Genomic DNA, 16,896 nt, shown 5'->3' with positions numbered 1-16,896 from the left:
TAGCACACCTACAGCGAGGCCATTGTGGGCAGGCGCCCTGGGGCTGTGCTGCCATCAAAGTGATATTTACTCCAACACTCACACCTTTCATCCTGGATGAAGCTGCCGGCGGTGTTGAGGGGGAGGTTGAAGGAGCAGATAGGGATGGGAAAGGGACCGCAAAGAGCGCCCAGTACAGAGCTGGATGCCAGAGTAGGAGTCCATGCCCCCACCTTAATTCTGCACCGCGCCCGCAAGCATGAGAACAATTTAGATAGATCATTGTGTGATACGTGTGCTCTCGGCCCTCCCAATAAACTCATTTCCCCTAAAAAAAAAATCAAAACAAAAGTTCTAGCGTCTGACGGACGTGTAAAAACCTAATAAGGTGATGGTTGTGCAAAGGTTGTGGGTTGAGGCGGGGTGTCGGGCCGGAGGGTCTTTAAAACATGTGCCGGACATTGTTGCAGAGGCCGCGGCGCGCGCGGAGGGGAGCTCTTTCTCTCCGCATTGTGCGGGGAGCAGGTGCGGTCTGCATTACCATACAGCTGAGCGCACAAAGAGCCACTGATTCAGCCTCGCACAATAACAGACTGCCTTAATGACAGCCACGCGAACGACACACACCAAACTCACTTTTTACCAAGCAGAGGGAGGCCGAGGGGGGATACCCAGGAGAAAGGGTCCGGAGACCCAGGAAAGGTGGCCGTGGCCAAGAATCGCGCCGGGAAGGGTGTGTGTGTGTGTATTTTGGGGGCTGAGGGGAGGGGTTGTTCAAGGCGTCAGATCCCCCGGCTTGGGGGTAGCGGCTACCCAGACCCCGCCCCCCAGCGGCCGCGGACTGGTGCGGGGACACCCTGTGATAAGGTAACGGGGTCCTCTCGGGCGCCTCGCTTGCCCCCGGCCCCGCCCTACGTACGGGCTCTGTGTTCCAGACGCGGAGTCGCTGTCCTCTGCCGGGAGGTCTGGGTGCCAGACCTTCCCAAACTTCCCGAAACTGCCGCTGCGCTCCCGCCACCTTCTCCCCACTGCTCGTGCCCGCCCCCTCCCTTTTGAGCCCGGGTCCCCCGCCCCGGAGACTCCTCCTTAGGAAGAGGTTGCCGGGGAGAAGGGGCGGCCCAGAGGAAACTGGGCCTCTGACTTCGCCCCACTCCCCAGGCCCCGGCTGCGGCCCGCGAGGGGGACGGAGGCAGGCGCAGCGGCGGCCGGAGAGTTCCCGAGGCCCGACGCGGCCTCACCCGCCGGGTTGCTCTCCGCAGGGCAGGGGAGGAGCGCCACCCCCGCGCGTCCAGGGGCCTCTCTGAGCCTGTGGCCGGGAGGGAGCGCCGAGGAGCCCGGGCGGCGGCACCGGCCTCGGGCGCAGAGGGGATTCTTGCGGTGAACATTTTGCAGGAATGTAAATGAGTGCGTTTGGTGTGGTGGGGGGTGTTGGGGGCGGGGGCAGGGGAGGGCCGGGGGCGGGGAGGGTGGGGGCGGGGAGGAGGGTTGCACATTTTACAGCTCACTGACCATTTGGCGATCCATTGAGAGGAGGGTTTGGAAAAGTGGCTCCTTTGTGACAGCTTTCGCCAGATTGGGGGGCCGCTCATTTGCATCTCATTAGCCATGCGGCCGGCCGGCGGGATATAAGGCGGCGGCGCGGGGCGAGCCCGAGCCCCTGCGCGCCTGCGGAGCCCCGGCCGGCGCCGCACCGGACGCGCAGCCTGGCGCGCAGCCTCCGCCGCGACCTGGGCCGGGACCCCGGGTGTTGACCTGGATGGCACTGGCAGGGTCCCTCGGAAAGATTCGGGTCCAGGGCGCTGCCCGGACCGCGGCCGCCGAGTGAGCCGGCTGGGCCGCACCCGCAGGCGCTCCGCCGGCCTCGGATTACCGCCTCGCGCGTGGGACTTCCAGACCGCTGCTCGCTAATCGGACTCGCGGGGAGCCCTTCAGTTCGCTGGGAATCGGGCTGAATATTCTGGACGCTTTCTCTCTCCTCTTTTTTTTCTTCCTTCTTTCTCTCTTTCTTTTCTTTTTTTTTTCCCCCTCCTACGAAGAAGCTTGAGACAAAACCAGGAAGCAGACGACCCCTACCTACTGGAGGATTGAAAGAAAGGGGAAAACCGAAAGTTGCCGCTCCAGGAGCAATCTCTCCGGGGAGCCTTGTTAAAATTCGTCCATCCCCGGAGCTGCCGTCGCCTCCGCGGGGCGGATCTAAGGAGCCTCGGCCTCGGAAAGAGCCGGAGACGGACCTTTTAGGAAAGAAGTCCGGATTATCCCTGCCCGGGGCAACGCGGCGGCCCTTTCCTGCCCACGTTCCTAGGGCCACATTCCTCCCCGAGATTCCCTGCTGACTTGAGAAGGGGGGGGCACCAGAAGAGCGAGCGCGTCCGGCGGTGCACCATGGGCCGGCGGTGCGCCCTGGCCCTCGCCGTGCTCTCGGCCCTCCTGTGCCAGGTAAGTGGCCAGGTGGGGTCCCCAGGGCCGCGCTGTCAGGTAGGCTGTCAGCGGGGCGCCCCGGGGCCCTATGGGGTCAGATGGGGACCCCGGGCGCGGGTCCCGCGGGGGAAAGGACGCGGCGAGACCGGGTCCCTGCGCCCAGAGCCCCACGCCACAGCCTCCCCCGTAGGTCTGGAGTTCCGGGGTGTTCGAGCTGAAGCTGCAGGAGTTCGTCAACAAGAAGGGGCTGCTGGGGAACCGCAACTGCTGCCGAGGGGGTGCGGGGCCCCCGCCGTGCTCCTGCCGGACCTTCTTCCGCGTGTGCCTGAAGCACTATCAGGCCAGCGTGTCCCCCGAACCGCCCTGCACCTACGGCAGCGCTGTCACGCCAGTGCTGGGCATCGACTCCTTCAGCCTCCCGGACGGCGCGGGAGCCGACCCCGCCTTCAGCAACCCCATCCGCTTCCCCTTTGGCTTCACCTGGCCGGTGAGCCCCAAACCTGCGGGCGCGGGGCGGGCGGGGCGGGCGGCAGGTAGGGGTGGAGGCGGCAGACCGGCCCGGCTCCCCGGTGCGGCGGGGGCGCACGACAGGGGCGCTCGGGTGGACTCGGGCAGGTGGGCGCCGCGGTCTTCAGGGGCCGGGGGCGCTGCCTCCACGCCCGGCGTGACCCGCTGGCTGCCGGGAGGGGTGGGGGAGGGGTGACAGCCGGGGCGCGACGAGGCGGAGAGGCCGAGGACCCGGGACATTTCCGTATCCGGCCTCGGTGCCGAGCCCCCAGGTGGAGCAGACCCTTTCACGTGGGAAGGTTCTAGTTCCCCAGCTCCTGGTCGGCTGGCGGTTCTGTTACCCTCGGAGCCTGACAGCCCCCAGCCCCTCCGTTGGGTCCATTCCCGGGAAGGCTGCTGACAGCTCCCTGCAGCCCCGCCTGCTCCACGCGGTCTTTTTTCTTTTCTTTCTTTCTTTTTTTTTAACGCGATATCCTGTATTAACAGGCTGAAAAAACACGTCAGGAAACCATTCTTTTAAACGCTCTTCCATTTCCTTAAGGAAACTGAAATCAGGCAAGCAATGTCCAGAGGCCCCGCAGGACACACTGCGCACGCGGAGCTGCCGCCGCTTACTTGGCTGTCCCGAGAGCTTTGATTTTTTGTTTTAACATTTCTGTCTTATGTCTCCTCCCCCCTTCTCCCAGGGCACCTTCTCTCTGATCATTGAAGCTCTCCACACGGATTCTCCTGACGACCTGGCAACAGGTAAAGACTGTGCAGACCGCTTTCCCAGTTAGTATACATCTGACTTCAGATCTCCTGGGAAAGCAACGTCTACATTTTTCATTCTGCATGTTCCCCGGAAAGGTTCAGGATGAGTCTTGGGCCTCCTTCCCTGGCTTCCTTTCCACCTCCCTCACTCCCCAAGCCCCTGCGTTCTCAGTCAGAGCCAACCAAGCACCTCCTCCCACAGAGAACCCAGAGAGACTCATCAGCCGCCTGGCCACGCAGCGGCACCTGACGGTGGGCGAGGAGTGGTCCCAGGACCAGCACAGCAGCGGCCGCACTGACCTCAAGTACTCCTACCGCTTCGTGTGTGACGAGCATTACTACGGGGAAGGCTGCTCCGTCTTCTGCCGCCCCCGCGATGACGCCTTCGGCCACTTCACCTGTGGGGAGAGAGGGGAAAAAGTCTGCAACCCTGGCTGGAAAGGCCAGTACTGCACCGAGCGTGAGTCCCTGCGGGAGGCTGCTGCCCCTCAGTCTCCCCTCTCCAGGCCTGCACTCCCGGGCAGTGGGGGAGCGTTCTCTGAGCTGCGGGGATCCTGGAATTTTAGCTTTCGCAAGATGTTCCGGTGGGGAAACCAAGGCCAGGGAGCCCGAGAGAACTGCTGAGACCTCACAGGCAGTGGCCGGCCGGGGTCAGCTCAGACGTTTTAACTTCCGCTATGGGAAGCTGCCTTTCTTAATCAGGAAGGATTTTGGAGACAGGGCCAGGGGTCAGGAAGTAAGCCTGAGGGAAGGGAGGGAGGAAGGAAGGGAGGAACAGAGTGGAGGCTGTGTGCAGGGTGTGCTTTTACCAAGGTCTCTTTGCCGGGACAACGTCTCGTTGAAAAGCGCTTTATTCCTCTCTGGAGCTCAGCCTCCTGTGGAGCCGGCGTGTTTACAAATGTTACATGTGATGCATGAGCACTGCTTGTGACACTGTTGCTTGTGGGGGTCTGTGGACACGGGTGGGTGTGTGTCGAGGCCTGGCTCTACCAGCCCTGCCCAGGAGGGGCCCACCTGCCCGTCTTGGACACCATGCATCTACTTGAGGGATGTTCACAGAGCGTCTTGCCTGGGGAGGAAATACTTTTACAAAAGTGACTTAGGCCCTGCCTGCCCACAGCTGGGGATTCTCCAGGTGGGCAGGGTGGCTGTCCAGGATGCAGGAAACCAGGGAAGGTGGGATGGGGGTTATGAGGACCGGCTGGCTCCTAGGCCTGGTTCAGTGGAACTCAGGTAGCCTCACTGCCATCCTGCAGTCCCAGGTGTTAGATTTCCCCATAGTTGGGTGGGGTGGGCCCTGGAGCTCCCCAGAAACCCCAGTGAACTTTCCTTCTGCCCTGGAGACAGCTAACCTTTTCTTGCTGGGTAGTTTCTTAGTTTTAATTTGTCCCTGGGGTGAGGGTAGGTCTTCACGCTCAGGCGTCCTTGTTGCTCAACTTTCCACAGTTCCTTGGAGCCCTCCTTGGCCTGAGCTGCCTCTGTTGTCTTAAAAACTTGTGGAGTGGCTTGTTAATGAGTTTCATAACCAGGGGAAGGAAGCCAGCTCGAAGCCTCAGCCTCCAGCCTCGCCTCCCCGCCACCCCCCAACCTCTGCTGCCTCCCTCCTGGCTCCCCTCCCTTCTCCTCGCCGTGGGGTAGCCATAAACTTAAACTTTTTCTTCTTATTCAAACACTGGATTCTCTCTCCGCCCCCAGCTCGCGTGCCACCGATTAGATCTCTCAGGGGATAGGCAGCAGGGACACACACCCATTCCCATTGGCGGAAAGGGTGCACGTGCATGCGTGTGTGTGTGTGTGTGTGTGTGTGTGTGTGTGTGGTGTGCATGCTAAGGGTGTGTGTGAGGGGTGGGGGCATGGGGCGAGGGGCCGGTATTGTTGCACTGGGGCAGCTGCTGGGAGAGAGCAGACAATGGAGCAGCTGTCTTGCCCTGGTACTCTGCATACCAGCTGTCCACCCTTATCTAACACACACTTTCTGGGTATTAAGAGGTGGAGCTTTGTGCATAGAATTGGGAAGTGGGGGAGAAGGGGGGGAAGGACTTCTGACCCTCTCTTAGAAGAAAAGGGGCCGGTGGGGGTGGGGGCTTCCGCGCTCTTTTGTCCTTGAGCCGCTGTGTTAAGAAGAATGCTCCTGGGCTGAGTAAAGTCCGTGTTACCAGCGGCCGCCGATGCACTCGCTCATGGGCTTGCTGCAGAGCCGGCACAGCCTGCTGTGCTGGGGGGCGCTCTGGTGGGCTGACCCTGTGCCTTTTCTTCTTGCAGCCATCTGCTTGCCAGGGTGCGACGAGCAGCATGGGTTTTGCGACAAGCCAGGGGAATGCAAGTAAGTTTGTAAAAATTGCTTTTTTAATTTCCTTTTTCTTGTTATCCTTTTCCACCTAGTATATTTGTAAGGCAACTCTAGATGATCTTGTAAGAAACTCAGTTAAGATTAGCTAGTTGGAGGCCTGTTTTCTTCTGGTGTTTCTATTTAAAAAATATATGGATGTGCAGAGGGTCAAGGATTGTCAGCATGTGAGCTCCTTGGCGGTTGTGGAACTTGCAGATGGAGGTTAAAAAGAACTGGCGCAGAAAAGGAGAGCACGTAGGTGGTTTTCAAACTTTGCAGCACATTAGAATCACTTAGCGATGCCTCCTTGGTTGGCCCTGGCACCCATAACCAGACCCTCTGTATGGGACCCGGGCCTCAGTTTGTATTTGAGTGCCTTCCAGGGTTCTGCCTCATTTGGGAACCAGTGGTGTGGATGCTGTTTGCAGAGATTTTCGTGTGTGCGAAATGTGTTGCTAGGAACCCAGTAGTGTCAGCATCCACTGACTCCATCTTCTCTTCTAAGGTGCAGAGTGGGCTGGCAGGGCCGGTACTGTGACCAGTGCATTCGGTACCCGGGCTGTCTCCATGGCACCTGCCAGCAGCCCTGGCAGTGCAATTGCCAGGAAGGCTGGGGGGGCCTGTTCTGCAACCAGGGTAAGCCTCCTGTTACTTCCGGGCAGCCTGGCTCCCCGTCTTGGCCCCTGGGAAGTACAGTCTCAAGAACTTAACCCTGGGCTTCCTGTCTCCTTTCTCACAGACCTGAACTATTGCACACACCACAAGCCCTGCAGGAATGGGGCCACCTGCAGCAATACAGGCCAGGGAAGCTACACTTGCTCATGCCGGCCCGGGTACACGGGGGCCAACTGCGAGACGGAGGTGGACGAGTGCAGCACCAGCCCCTGTAGGAATGGAGGGAGCTGCACGGTGAGTCTGGCCACCGTGGGCACCCCTGCTGCGCCGGGAGTCCTGGTTTGATACGGGCCGCGCGGTTCCGTTGGAGCAACGTAAGAAAGCTTTCTTCACCTTCTCCGTTCCTCAGGACCTCGAGAACAGCTACTCTTGCACCTGCCCACCTGGCTTCTACGGCCAGATTTGTGAGCTGAGTGCCATGGCCTGTGCCGACGGCCCCTGCTTCAATGGGGGACGGTGCTCGGACAACCCCGAAGGGGGGTACACCTGCCGCTGCCCCTTGGGCTTCTCTGGCTTCAACTGTGAGAAGAAGATGGACTCCTGCAGCTCCTCGCCCTGTCCCAATGGTAAGGGCCGCCGGAGAGCGCCTCAGAAGCATGTGCGCTTAGTTTCCAGCCCAGTTCATCAGTTTGCAAGTTACTTCGAATTTCAGGAGCCCTTTTGTCTGAACAGTGAGAAACTCTTCTTAGAAATTTTATCCTCAGGCTGGAAATGCCCAGGGAGTGAGAAAGACAGGCAGGAATATTCATTCTCTGCAGGGAATGCCACAGGCAGGAGAGGCAAGGACTTGCCTGCAGTGTGTCTCAGGCGCCCAAGATCCTGAGCACCAGCAGTCTGCCCCAGCGCCAGCTCTGCCACTGTGCATCGGAGGGCAGCCCGTGCCGCCACCACATAGAGCTGGTGTGTCTGTGCGAGGAGCTGTGGTCTCTACGAGGGGTGGGATGCCCTAAGCAAACTCACAGGGAGGGAAGCTGGGCCCCCGACAGGCCAACGGTTCTGGAAACTTCTGGAGCTTCTCCATTAGACACGCTGATGCTCGGAGAGGAGTCATTTTGCTTTGCCCTCTGTGTGCCGTGCAGAGGTGCGGCAGCCCTGTGAGCTCTGGCTCTTTTTTCCTGCTTGTTTCCATTCATTGAACCAACAGTGGCACTGATGTCTCATTTTTGGAGGGGGAAGGTTTAGCAGACTTGACTCTGGAAGGACTGAGACCCCTCCCTAGCTTCTTTCCTCCTTCTTTTCTCTCTTTGGGTCTTCGATTCCTGCTTTCACTGCCTGTCACTGTGGGTAAGCCCGCCATCGCCTTGAGCCTCTTCTGTGGCCCAGTCCTTTGTTGGCTTGCTCTGATGACGAGGCAGGGATGCAGGCAGAGATCTTGCCCAGCACACGTAGGGGCCGGAGCCTATGTTCTGTGTTTATGGAGCTAGACCAGACTCCCCACCACGGGCTCATATCTGACGTGTGTTCTCTTAAGTGACGACCTCGTCTAGGCTGACAGGTCTGCCCCGTTGCTGGTGTGTGATGCAGCAAATGCTTCAGGACATTTGCTGGGTGACAAGCCACTGCCCGTGTCCTGCGTTCCAGGTGCACAGTGTGTGGACCTCGGCGACACTTACCTCTGCCGCTGCCAGGCTGGCTTCTCTGGGAGGCACTGTGATGACAACGTGGACGACTGTGCCTCCTCCCCGTGTGCCAACGGGGGCACCTGCCACGATGGTGTGAATGAATACTCCTGCACCTGCCCCCCCGGGTACACGGGCAGGAACTGCAGTGCCCCCATCAGCAGGTGTGAGCACGCGCCCTGCCACAACGGGGCCACCTGCCACGAGCGGGCCCTCCGCTACCTGTGCGAGTGCGCCCGGGGCTATGGGGGCCCGAACTGCCAGTTCCTGCTCCCCGAGCCGCCCCTCGGGCCGGTGGTGGTGGATCTGACCGAGAAGTATGTGGAAGGCCAGGCCGGGCCGTTCCCCTGGGTGGCCGTGTGTGCGGGCGTGGTGCTGGTCCTCATGCTGCTGCTGGGCTGTGCCGCTGCCGTGGTCTGCGTGCGGCTGAGGCTGCAGAAGCGCCGGCCCCCCGCTGACCCCTGCCGGGGGGAGACAGAGACCATGAACAACCTGGCCAACTGCCAGCGGGAGAAGGACATCTCCGTCAGCGTCATTGGGGCCACGCAGATCAAGAACACCAATAAGAAGGTGGATTTCCACGCGGAACCGGGTGCGGAGAAGAGCAGCCTCAAGGCCCTCGACCCTGCCGTGGGCTGTAACCTGCTGCAGGACCCTAGGGGCGCCACCGCCACGAGGGACCCCCACAGCAAGCGCGACGCCAAGGGCCCGCCCCAGGGCTCTGTGGGGGAGGAGAAAGGCACCCCGACACTCAGAGGGTGCGTGCCCCAGGCCAGAGGGGACACATGGGAAGGCCAGCCCCAGAGGGCACCCCAACACGGGTGCTGAGGGCCGGGCTGGGCAAGGGGCCAGCTGGGGAGAGCCCCCCAGCACTGGGGTGCTGAGGGCCAGGTTGGGCAGGGGCTGGCTGGGGAGGGCGCTCCAACACTGGGGTGCTGAGGGCCAGCTAGGTGTGTTCCTCCAAGCTCTGGTCGTTTTCCTGCTCAGAAATGTTTTCTCGGATTGACTGTGATTGTCTTTCGTTTTCCTCCTAGTGGAGAAGCTTCTGAAAGAAAAAGGCCGGACTCTGTGCACTCCACTTCAAAAGACACGAAGTACCAGTCGGTGTACGTCATATCCGAGGAGAAGGATGAGTGCGTCATCGCGACAGAGGTCAGTGTGTAGCTGGTGGCCTGGGTGGGGACTGGAGCGTAGACTGGCTGGTGCTGACTGCCCACCCTGTCCTGTGGCCCCTCTAGGTGTAAAGCGGAGGCCATGCGGCAAATTCCCGTTTCTCTTAGAATAAGTAAAATTCCAAGGATATATGCCCCGACGAATGCTGCTGAGAGAGGAGGCGCTTCATGGACCGCTGCTGAGAAGCCCGGCTCTCTTCCTGACGTTGCGGCGTGGCCGGCGGGCTGCGGCCACGGGCGCTCCAGGTGCCTGCTGCACTGCCTTTTTAGGACGTTTCCATTGCACTATGGACAGTTGCTTTTAAAAAATATATATTTAAATGAATGGACTTAATTACTACATAAGAAGCATGCACTGCCTGAAGTGTATATTTTGGATTCTCATGAGCCAGTCTTTTCTTGAATTAGAATCACAAATACTGCCTTCATCGTCCTTTTTGATACTAAAATGTGTTTTTTTTCTAGGTGGAAAAAAATGTGTGTTATTTTTTGGACCTGTAAAAATATTTTTCATGATATCTGTAAAGCTTGAGTATTTTGTGATGTTCATTTTTTATAATTTAAATTTTTGGTAAATATGTACAAAGGCACTTCGGGTCTATGTGACTATATTTTTTGTATATAAATGTATTTATGGAATATTGTGCAAATGTTATTTGAGTTTTTTACTGTTTTGTTAATGAAAAAATTCCTTTTTAAAATATTTTTCCAAAATAAATGTTATGAACGACACCCAGAGGCGTGATTCCTCGTGCTCCTCACAGCGGACCTGCCCTCACTCACACGCGTGGTCCAGGGCCCTGAGGATGGGAACGGACTCTGCTCTTCTGCTTCCGATGCCTTTGCCCGGTTTAACGGGATTGATTAAAAGCAGCTTGCCTCGTCCCGCGGCCCCTCTGGAGAACGCTCAGAGGTGACTCTCAGTCAGGGCAGGCCGAGTGCTGCTGTTGGTTCCCTGAGCAGCCCCTCGTCGCGGTGAACGCCACGTCGCCCGCGGTCGGTGCAGAGACACCTCGGGGCTGGCTGCTTTCCTCTGGAGGCCGATCTTTATCAGGACAGGGACGAAGCCTCATTTTGGTCAAATACCCATGAGGCACTTTATTGTTGCCATGGCAGGTGGTTTTTGTCTTAGAAAAATACTTGCTCATCCACTTGTGGGCTCATTTCTGGTTAATTTAAAGGAGTCAGTTGTCTCCTTGTTCAAGCACTGCTGCAGGGGACAGGCAGTAGAGATGAGAGCCCTCCCGTGCGTGTGCCAGGCCCCTCTTCTGCGAGAATTACTTCGTTGGTCCCGGTGGGGCGCCCCCCTCAGAGTAGCACCATTACTCCCACTTCAAGGTTGAGACTGAGGCTTGTGGGTAACGTGCTTGCTCAGGGCTTGTAAGTGGCAGCGGGACTCCAGACCCCAGTTTAGTCATTATTTTTCATAAACTCGGCTTCTCACTGAGTACAAGAAGGGGATGTAATACCACTGGTGCGAGTGGGCAGGTCCAGAGGACCCGTGCCGTTCGTCAGCACCCTAGGACAAGTCTGTCCTGGGATCCGGGTGTCTGTTTCTGTGGTTGGCAGGAGGCAGGCGAGGGACAGAGCTTCCCAGACATAACCCATTAGAGAGAAGAGGTTGCCTTTGTCCCAGAGACGCTTCTTCTCCTAGTCATCGTGGTGCAGTCAGAGACTCTGGAATCTCCCTGCAGAGGAAAGGGCACCTATGTGTTAAATGCCCATCGGACAGAGACGCCTGTGCAGCAGGGGCCACGTCAGGGGCTGGAGAGACACACCTGAGGCACCCAGCCTGTTCCCACCCCTCTGGCAGGGATAACGGCTGCAGACAAGGACTCCAGCGGAGTGACGTCATCCGCGGAAAGAAGTCAGCGGCAGGGCCAGGTGTGAGTGAGGGAGACTCAGGCTCCTAAGCCCCACGACCTCGACTGGCCCTGCTCATTGGCGGTGGCAGCGGCGGCGGCGGCGGCGCACCGGAGCACAGCCGCGGGAGTCGCTGAGGCTCCTTCAGGGCGGAGCGGGCCGGGAAGAAGAGGGGCCGCCTAACGCTGCTTTACACTCCTTAACCCCGAGGAATTCAAGGCTCCTCCTCAGTTTCAGAAGTGAGCTGGCTTGGGTAATGAACGTTCAAGAAGACAGAACAGCCTGGGTTTCTCAGGAAGCCCCTCCCAAGGAAGAGCCTCGCAGCCCCCTGAGCTGAATCCACTTTCACCCTCCCCAGCCCTCTTGGAAAGCCAGGGAGTGCGCCATCTTCCACCTGGGCAGGCACGCGACCTGCCCAAGAGCGCAGAGGGCCCCAGAGGCTCAAGAGCACAGCTCTGAAACCCTCAGTCCCCTGTTCCATGAGGGTCCCTGAGGCCCTTCTGAGGCTGACGCTTTAAGTTGAACTTTTAATCAGATGGTCCCTCAGTGTTCAGGGTCTGTGCTGTTTGCAGCAGGAAATTCAGGTACGTTGATCAGAAACGTCCATGTAAAGACACAGGTGTTTACAGACCGGCTATGATTCACCCCGCCAAGCGACGCCCCGCTGCCCAGCCCGGGGTCGCGCTCTACAGGCAGGCCGCCAGGAAGGAGCCGTGGGGATTAAAATGACGAGGTCGGGGCAGAGCCCTTTTGGGCGCAGCTGGTGCTGGACTCAGCTCCCAGGGCCCAGGAGCCCCCGAAGGTGGCCAGACCCCAGCCCTCCTCCCCTCAGCCCCAGGCTCCACTCCCCACCTTCCCTGAGACTCTGGTGAGACCAGCAGAGGAGGCGAGGTGCAAGGATTTTCCTTCAACTTTTCCTCTGGACATAATTTTGGACTTCCAGCAGTGTTGCAAGGACAGTACAAATAGTTCTCATTATCAAGTCATCTGTCCCATCCACCCTTCCATGTTGACCGGTGGGCTCTCTGCAGTCAGGACAAGTGTTCCCTGCTGCCCAACATCAGTGTAGATGCCCGCAGTGTCTCCATTCAGCGGCTCACGCCCATGGTTTTCCCCGAGTGGGGAGGTCCCCATCTCTGCTGCCTGCTGTTTGGCCCGCCCCCCAGGCTCTCCAGCTGACTTTTTTTTAGGCTAAAGAGCTTTTCTCAGTGGCACCTTCGTGGAGGATGGTGGGACGGGCATTCTGATTCTGTGTGTCTCTGACCCGGAGGCAGCCAGCAGTACTAAGACGTGACTAGGGTGACCTGTGCGAAAGCCCCCGATGCAGGGTCAGCGAGCGAGGGTGGCTCGCACAGCAGGGGACTCTCGTGCATGCTCTGCATGGCTCACTAGATGGCCAACGGCACTGTGGAGGGAGTGTTTCTGCCACGAAAACTGGACTTGAGCCTGGTCAGACCTCTTGATCTAGTTGCCAACCAGGCTCACAAGGACTGAAAGACGTGGTCCGGACACCACCAGGATCTACTCAGCCAAGTCTGGGCAGAGGAAGAGAGATGAGGGAACACCCGGGTTGGAAGAGACTTAGATAAAAACAGTTAAAAAAAAACCTCATGAGCCACTAGAGAAATGTAAACACTGACTGGATGTGTTAATGCTACTAGAAGGTACACTTGCACATACTGGAGAGAAATGTGTGCAAGTGTGTGAGGATGCTGGCCATGAAAGAAGTTTCGTTCTGGTCAAGTTTGTTCTTCTCGTTGTCACTGGTAGTTTGGGACCATAGTGTGAAGCCAAACATAGATATTGGAGTGGGAGACCGTATTTTTTTTTTATTCTGATAAATAAACAGTCACCTAGACACAAAGTATACGGTGAGGATGTGTTTGCGTGGTATCCAGCCAACAAAGCTGTATGTGGTTAGTAATTTCTCAGTCTATGAATTTTGCAGAAGAGTGATAAGAACGTGAAATGGTGTTCCTAAAGAGTGGCTGGATATCTGCAGAAGCGTCGGGTAGGAGAGAGTGAGCACGCGAAGCCTGGGGCCTCAGACGTGGGTGGTGCGGCCTCACGTTACCAGGGTGGACACCAGAATTTACTCGACAAATTCAGGCATTTGTTGTTTGGAAGGTAATTCAGAGATAGTCTTTTTAAAGACGATTCATGTCTTCACAGCATTTCCCCCAGAAGAACCTTAAATTGCATTCATTTGCTCATATAAACAAATATTTCCGTTTTGGAGAAACCTATCTGACTGATGTCACCCTGGGAGGTGGGGAAGGTGACACCCTTGCTTTGACTTGAGACACAGAACACTCTCACTTTGCTTGTTTCTTAAGGAGAATCTGCCGCCTCACTCTGGCGTTTGCTGATCCCATATTCTGGAGATTACGGTCCTAACAGAACGCGGGCGGCGTCCCGGGAGGAGCGGAGGAGCGTTGCATGATGTGCTGGAAGCAGGAGACAGACTCTCTTCCGAAGCTCTGGGAGGGACAGCATTCCTGGAAAGGGAGCTGGGTTCTGGAGAGGAGGGAAGAGTCCAAAGTTGTGTGGAGGGGCCCACCTTGGGCAAAGGCGGCAGCCACAGCCTCGGGTGGCGGGATGTGCTGTCGGGGGTTGTCGAGGAGACCGAATCTCCTTTTGCTGTGATTTCTGGAAATGGTGAGCATTCCGTGGTGATGCACAGCTGCGGAGTGGAGCGCGAGGACTTGGACCGCTCAGGCTTGCTCGGCTCTCAGGTTCTCCCGCAGAGGTTGCCGGCCATGTCTGTGCTACATGTGCACTGGTTTTCACCTCTAGCACAGTCCAGTCAGTACCAGCTGCATGCTAGAAAGGCTTTACGTTAGCTCGAGCTTTAAGAGGACTGGGCACTTGGCAGGGGCCTCATGGTTTGTGAACACTCATCTTTGGAGACAGAAGTGAAAGCTGAGACCTTCTGCCACTCTTAGGGGCACCTGTGCCATGCACAGCGTGGCCAGATGTCTAGAGTCGCATCCATGTCCGAGGAAGTGACCCGTGATGTGCTTTGTGGACCAGTGGTGTCCCCACGCTCCCCCCGAAGTGGGGAGGAAGTGCTTTCTGTGTTTGTCCCTCACCTGCAGGGACAGCGGGCACAATTCCTTCAAGAATTCGAGGGGATTCCTGGGAATTTGAGGATTTCAGCCCTTTCTTAGAAGCCTGGAAACAACTTGGGAGAAAAAAGTCAAGTTATATAAAGTACTAGAAGGAGCATATTCATCAGGGGAAGACATCCGAAATCTAGGAGGCATTTCAGTGAGGATGACAAGGCCGGGTGAGGTCCCTTTCTGCCCACACGGCCCTGATGGAGGGGCGGGAAGGGAGGCCTGGTTCAGTCCTGACCCAGCAGGGCTGTGGCGCGGGCCGAGGGCCAGACAGGAACACAGAGGCAGTGTTCCGCGGTCTGACCAGCAGAGCACAAGGGAAGGGCGGGCTTGTCGATGCTCTGACGCAGGAGCCCGTCCGCCTCGGCCATTCTTCCTCCTCCCAGGAGGCTCTGACCTTGGTCCTGGTTTTCGGGTTCTGCTGATTCCCACCATATCCCAGCGGCGTAAACTTGCTTCCTACTCCCAAAAGGACACTGCAGAAAGTAGGACTCTTCCAAGTAACCAAGGGACAGTGCACTCACTCCTCCATGGCGCACGGGGGGCTGCTTCTGAGTCTGGGTGTTTCCCTGGAAGCATCTGTGTGTCCCCGAAAACAAACTGGCATCACCAAACTGGCCCAGACAGGAACTGGAAGGCTGGTATGTTGCAGCCCCCTTTGCTCCCTTCCTGCTGCATGTGCATTCCAAAGCCAAAGACGCTATTTTTACTTATCTGCTTATTTCGAGTCATCTATGGGTGGCCCCTTCCGACAGTCCAGGAGTGTCCCTCGGGTGTGAGGCGGCCTGCAGCCTCCTGGGCTCCTAAGCCACTTCCTCAGTGTGGGGAGCCTGCCCTGGAGGCAGAGCTTGTGACACAGTGGGCAGAACTCCCAGTGGGAGGAGGACACCGTGGTCATTCTCCACCTGCACCTGATACACCTCATCTGCCCCTGCTCTTAGACACTTGGACAGTCTCCAAATTTTGGCAGTCTAAACAATGTTTCACTGAACATCTTTGTACATAAGTCATTGTGATTATGTCTCATTTTTTCATTATGATAAATTTCTGCTGTGGGATTAGTCAAAGGACATAAACACTTTAAAGATACTATCTATTTATAAATTCCCACTAGAAAATTTGTACCAATTTGTAGTCATATTTCCTTACAGGATCTTGCAATCCTACAAGAACCCAGTTGTTTGTCACCAACAATATGAATCACGATATAAAAAATTCATTTGCCAGTTTGATTAGTGAAAATAGGGATCAAAGTTGTTCAATTTTTATCTGTTTAATGGTGGCTTCGTTCCTTTTTATGTTTTTGGAGGTCCTACTTTTTCCACTGCAGTTGGCACCCCATTGTCTTTAGTGAGGACCTACTATGTGTCAGGTATTTAATATGCTTTTTAAAATTCAGCATTTATAACACAGCTGGGTGGGGATAATTCTGTCCTTTCCTGAGGCACAGAAAGGCCACACGTTCCTCAAAGGGCCCGGCAGGCCAGTCCCGGACTGTCGGCACTCTTTGCTGGAAGAGCATCCCTCCCCAGACCAGCTGCCTGTGATCAGAGCCAGCACACTGTGTGTCTCGTGTGCTTGGATGGGCATATTTTCGTCTTAATTTTTTAAACAACTGTATTTGCAGTATAATTCACACGGGGCAATATGCACATGAGTTAAACCCACCTTTGGATGAGTGCTGAGAATGAGATCAGCTCCACAGTCAGGACAGAGGATTCCCAGCACCCATAGTCCCCAAAGCACCCCTCTGCACAGCCCCTGCCGGGGATCAGCTGAGTCCAGTAATGGAGGCGCTGGGAGCTCAGGCACGGACCCTTCTCACCACTGGGCTCACTTCTGTTCACATGTATCACACACTTCTTTTCTTTGCTTAGGGAATTTTGTGAGAATTGTTCCATGCAAGCCCACTGGGGAGATGGACGTGAAGGGACCCCGTCTTAGTTCCCCACATGGAAACTGGCTGCTGCACACTCCATTTTCTGCCAGTCTTGCTGCCAATTCATCTAGACTCAGAGAAGCTGCCTCTCCATGGAAACTGACCCCCACCGCGGAAGCTGACGGCCTTTTCTAGCTTTTCTTTTCCCATCCCTGCCTGCTTCTTGAAGCCCTTCTAGGCTGCATCAGCGCCTCGCCCTCCGGGCCTGCTCTGCTCCTGGAGGCGGCTTCCGCTCTCTTGAGGACCAGGCCTCTGGTGGGGTGTGTGGTTTCTGGTGCAGGTAAGAGGACAGGACGGTGTGACCAAGGAGGTGAGCTCTTGAGAGGCTCCACAGAGGGATTAGGGTGCATTCTTGCTGCTCCTCATGGGTCTGGATAAACTGTCACCAGCTGACACCTAGAATAGGTCTCGGCGGGACTGGCTGGGACCAGGCTGGGGAGACAGGAACTCCGGCTGAGGGGCTGTGGCAGGGGGTGGTCTGGAGGGCAGCTTCATTTGGGTGAAATAAATGAAATTCTCCAAG

The 16,896-nt window shown here is 57.1% G+C and overlaps 1 protein-coding gene across 3 annotated transcripts; it reads left to right on the top strand.

The window, feature by feature from the left end:
* The first annotated feature begins 614 nt into the window (after window positions 1–614).
* Window positions 615–10,184, top strand: DLL1 (delta like canonical Notch ligand 1). 3 transcript variants are annotated; one of them, XM_072966260.1, is made up of 12 exons: window positions 615–1,383; window positions 2,019–2,415; window positions 2,588–2,884; window positions 3,591–3,651; window positions 3,860–4,117; window positions 5,920–5,980; window positions 6,492–6,622; window positions 6,726–6,895; window positions 7,011–7,227; window positions 8,243–9,038; window positions 9,315–9,432; window positions 9,519–10,184. In XM_072966260.1, exons 2-12 carry the CDS (start codon window positions 2,362–2,364, stop codon window positions 9,522–9,524), a joined length of 2,169 nt encoding a protein of 722 aa, XP_072822361.1. In that variant the 5' UTR covers window positions 615–1,383; window positions 2,019–2,361; the 3' UTR covers window positions 9,525–10,184. The 3 variants fall into 3 exon arrangements, with proteins under 3 accessions (XP_072822361.1, XP_072822360.1, XP_006213850.3); XM_072966259.1 differs by having other exon boundaries at window positions 2,016–2,415; XM_006213788.4 differs by lacking the exon at window positions 615–1,383 and having other exon boundaries at window positions 1,467–2,415.
* Window positions 10,185–16,896: the final 6,712 nt, after the last annotated feature.

This window comes from Vicugna pacos, chromosome 8, assembly GCF_048564905.1.
Source record: "Vicugna pacos chromosome 8, VicPac4, whole genome shotgun sequence".
Classification (NCBI taxonomy): domain Eukaryota; kingdom Metazoa; phylum Chordata; class Mammalia; order Artiodactyla; family Camelidae; genus Vicugna; species Vicugna pacos.
This window is presented reverse-complemented; position numbering and strand designations above follow the sequence as displayed.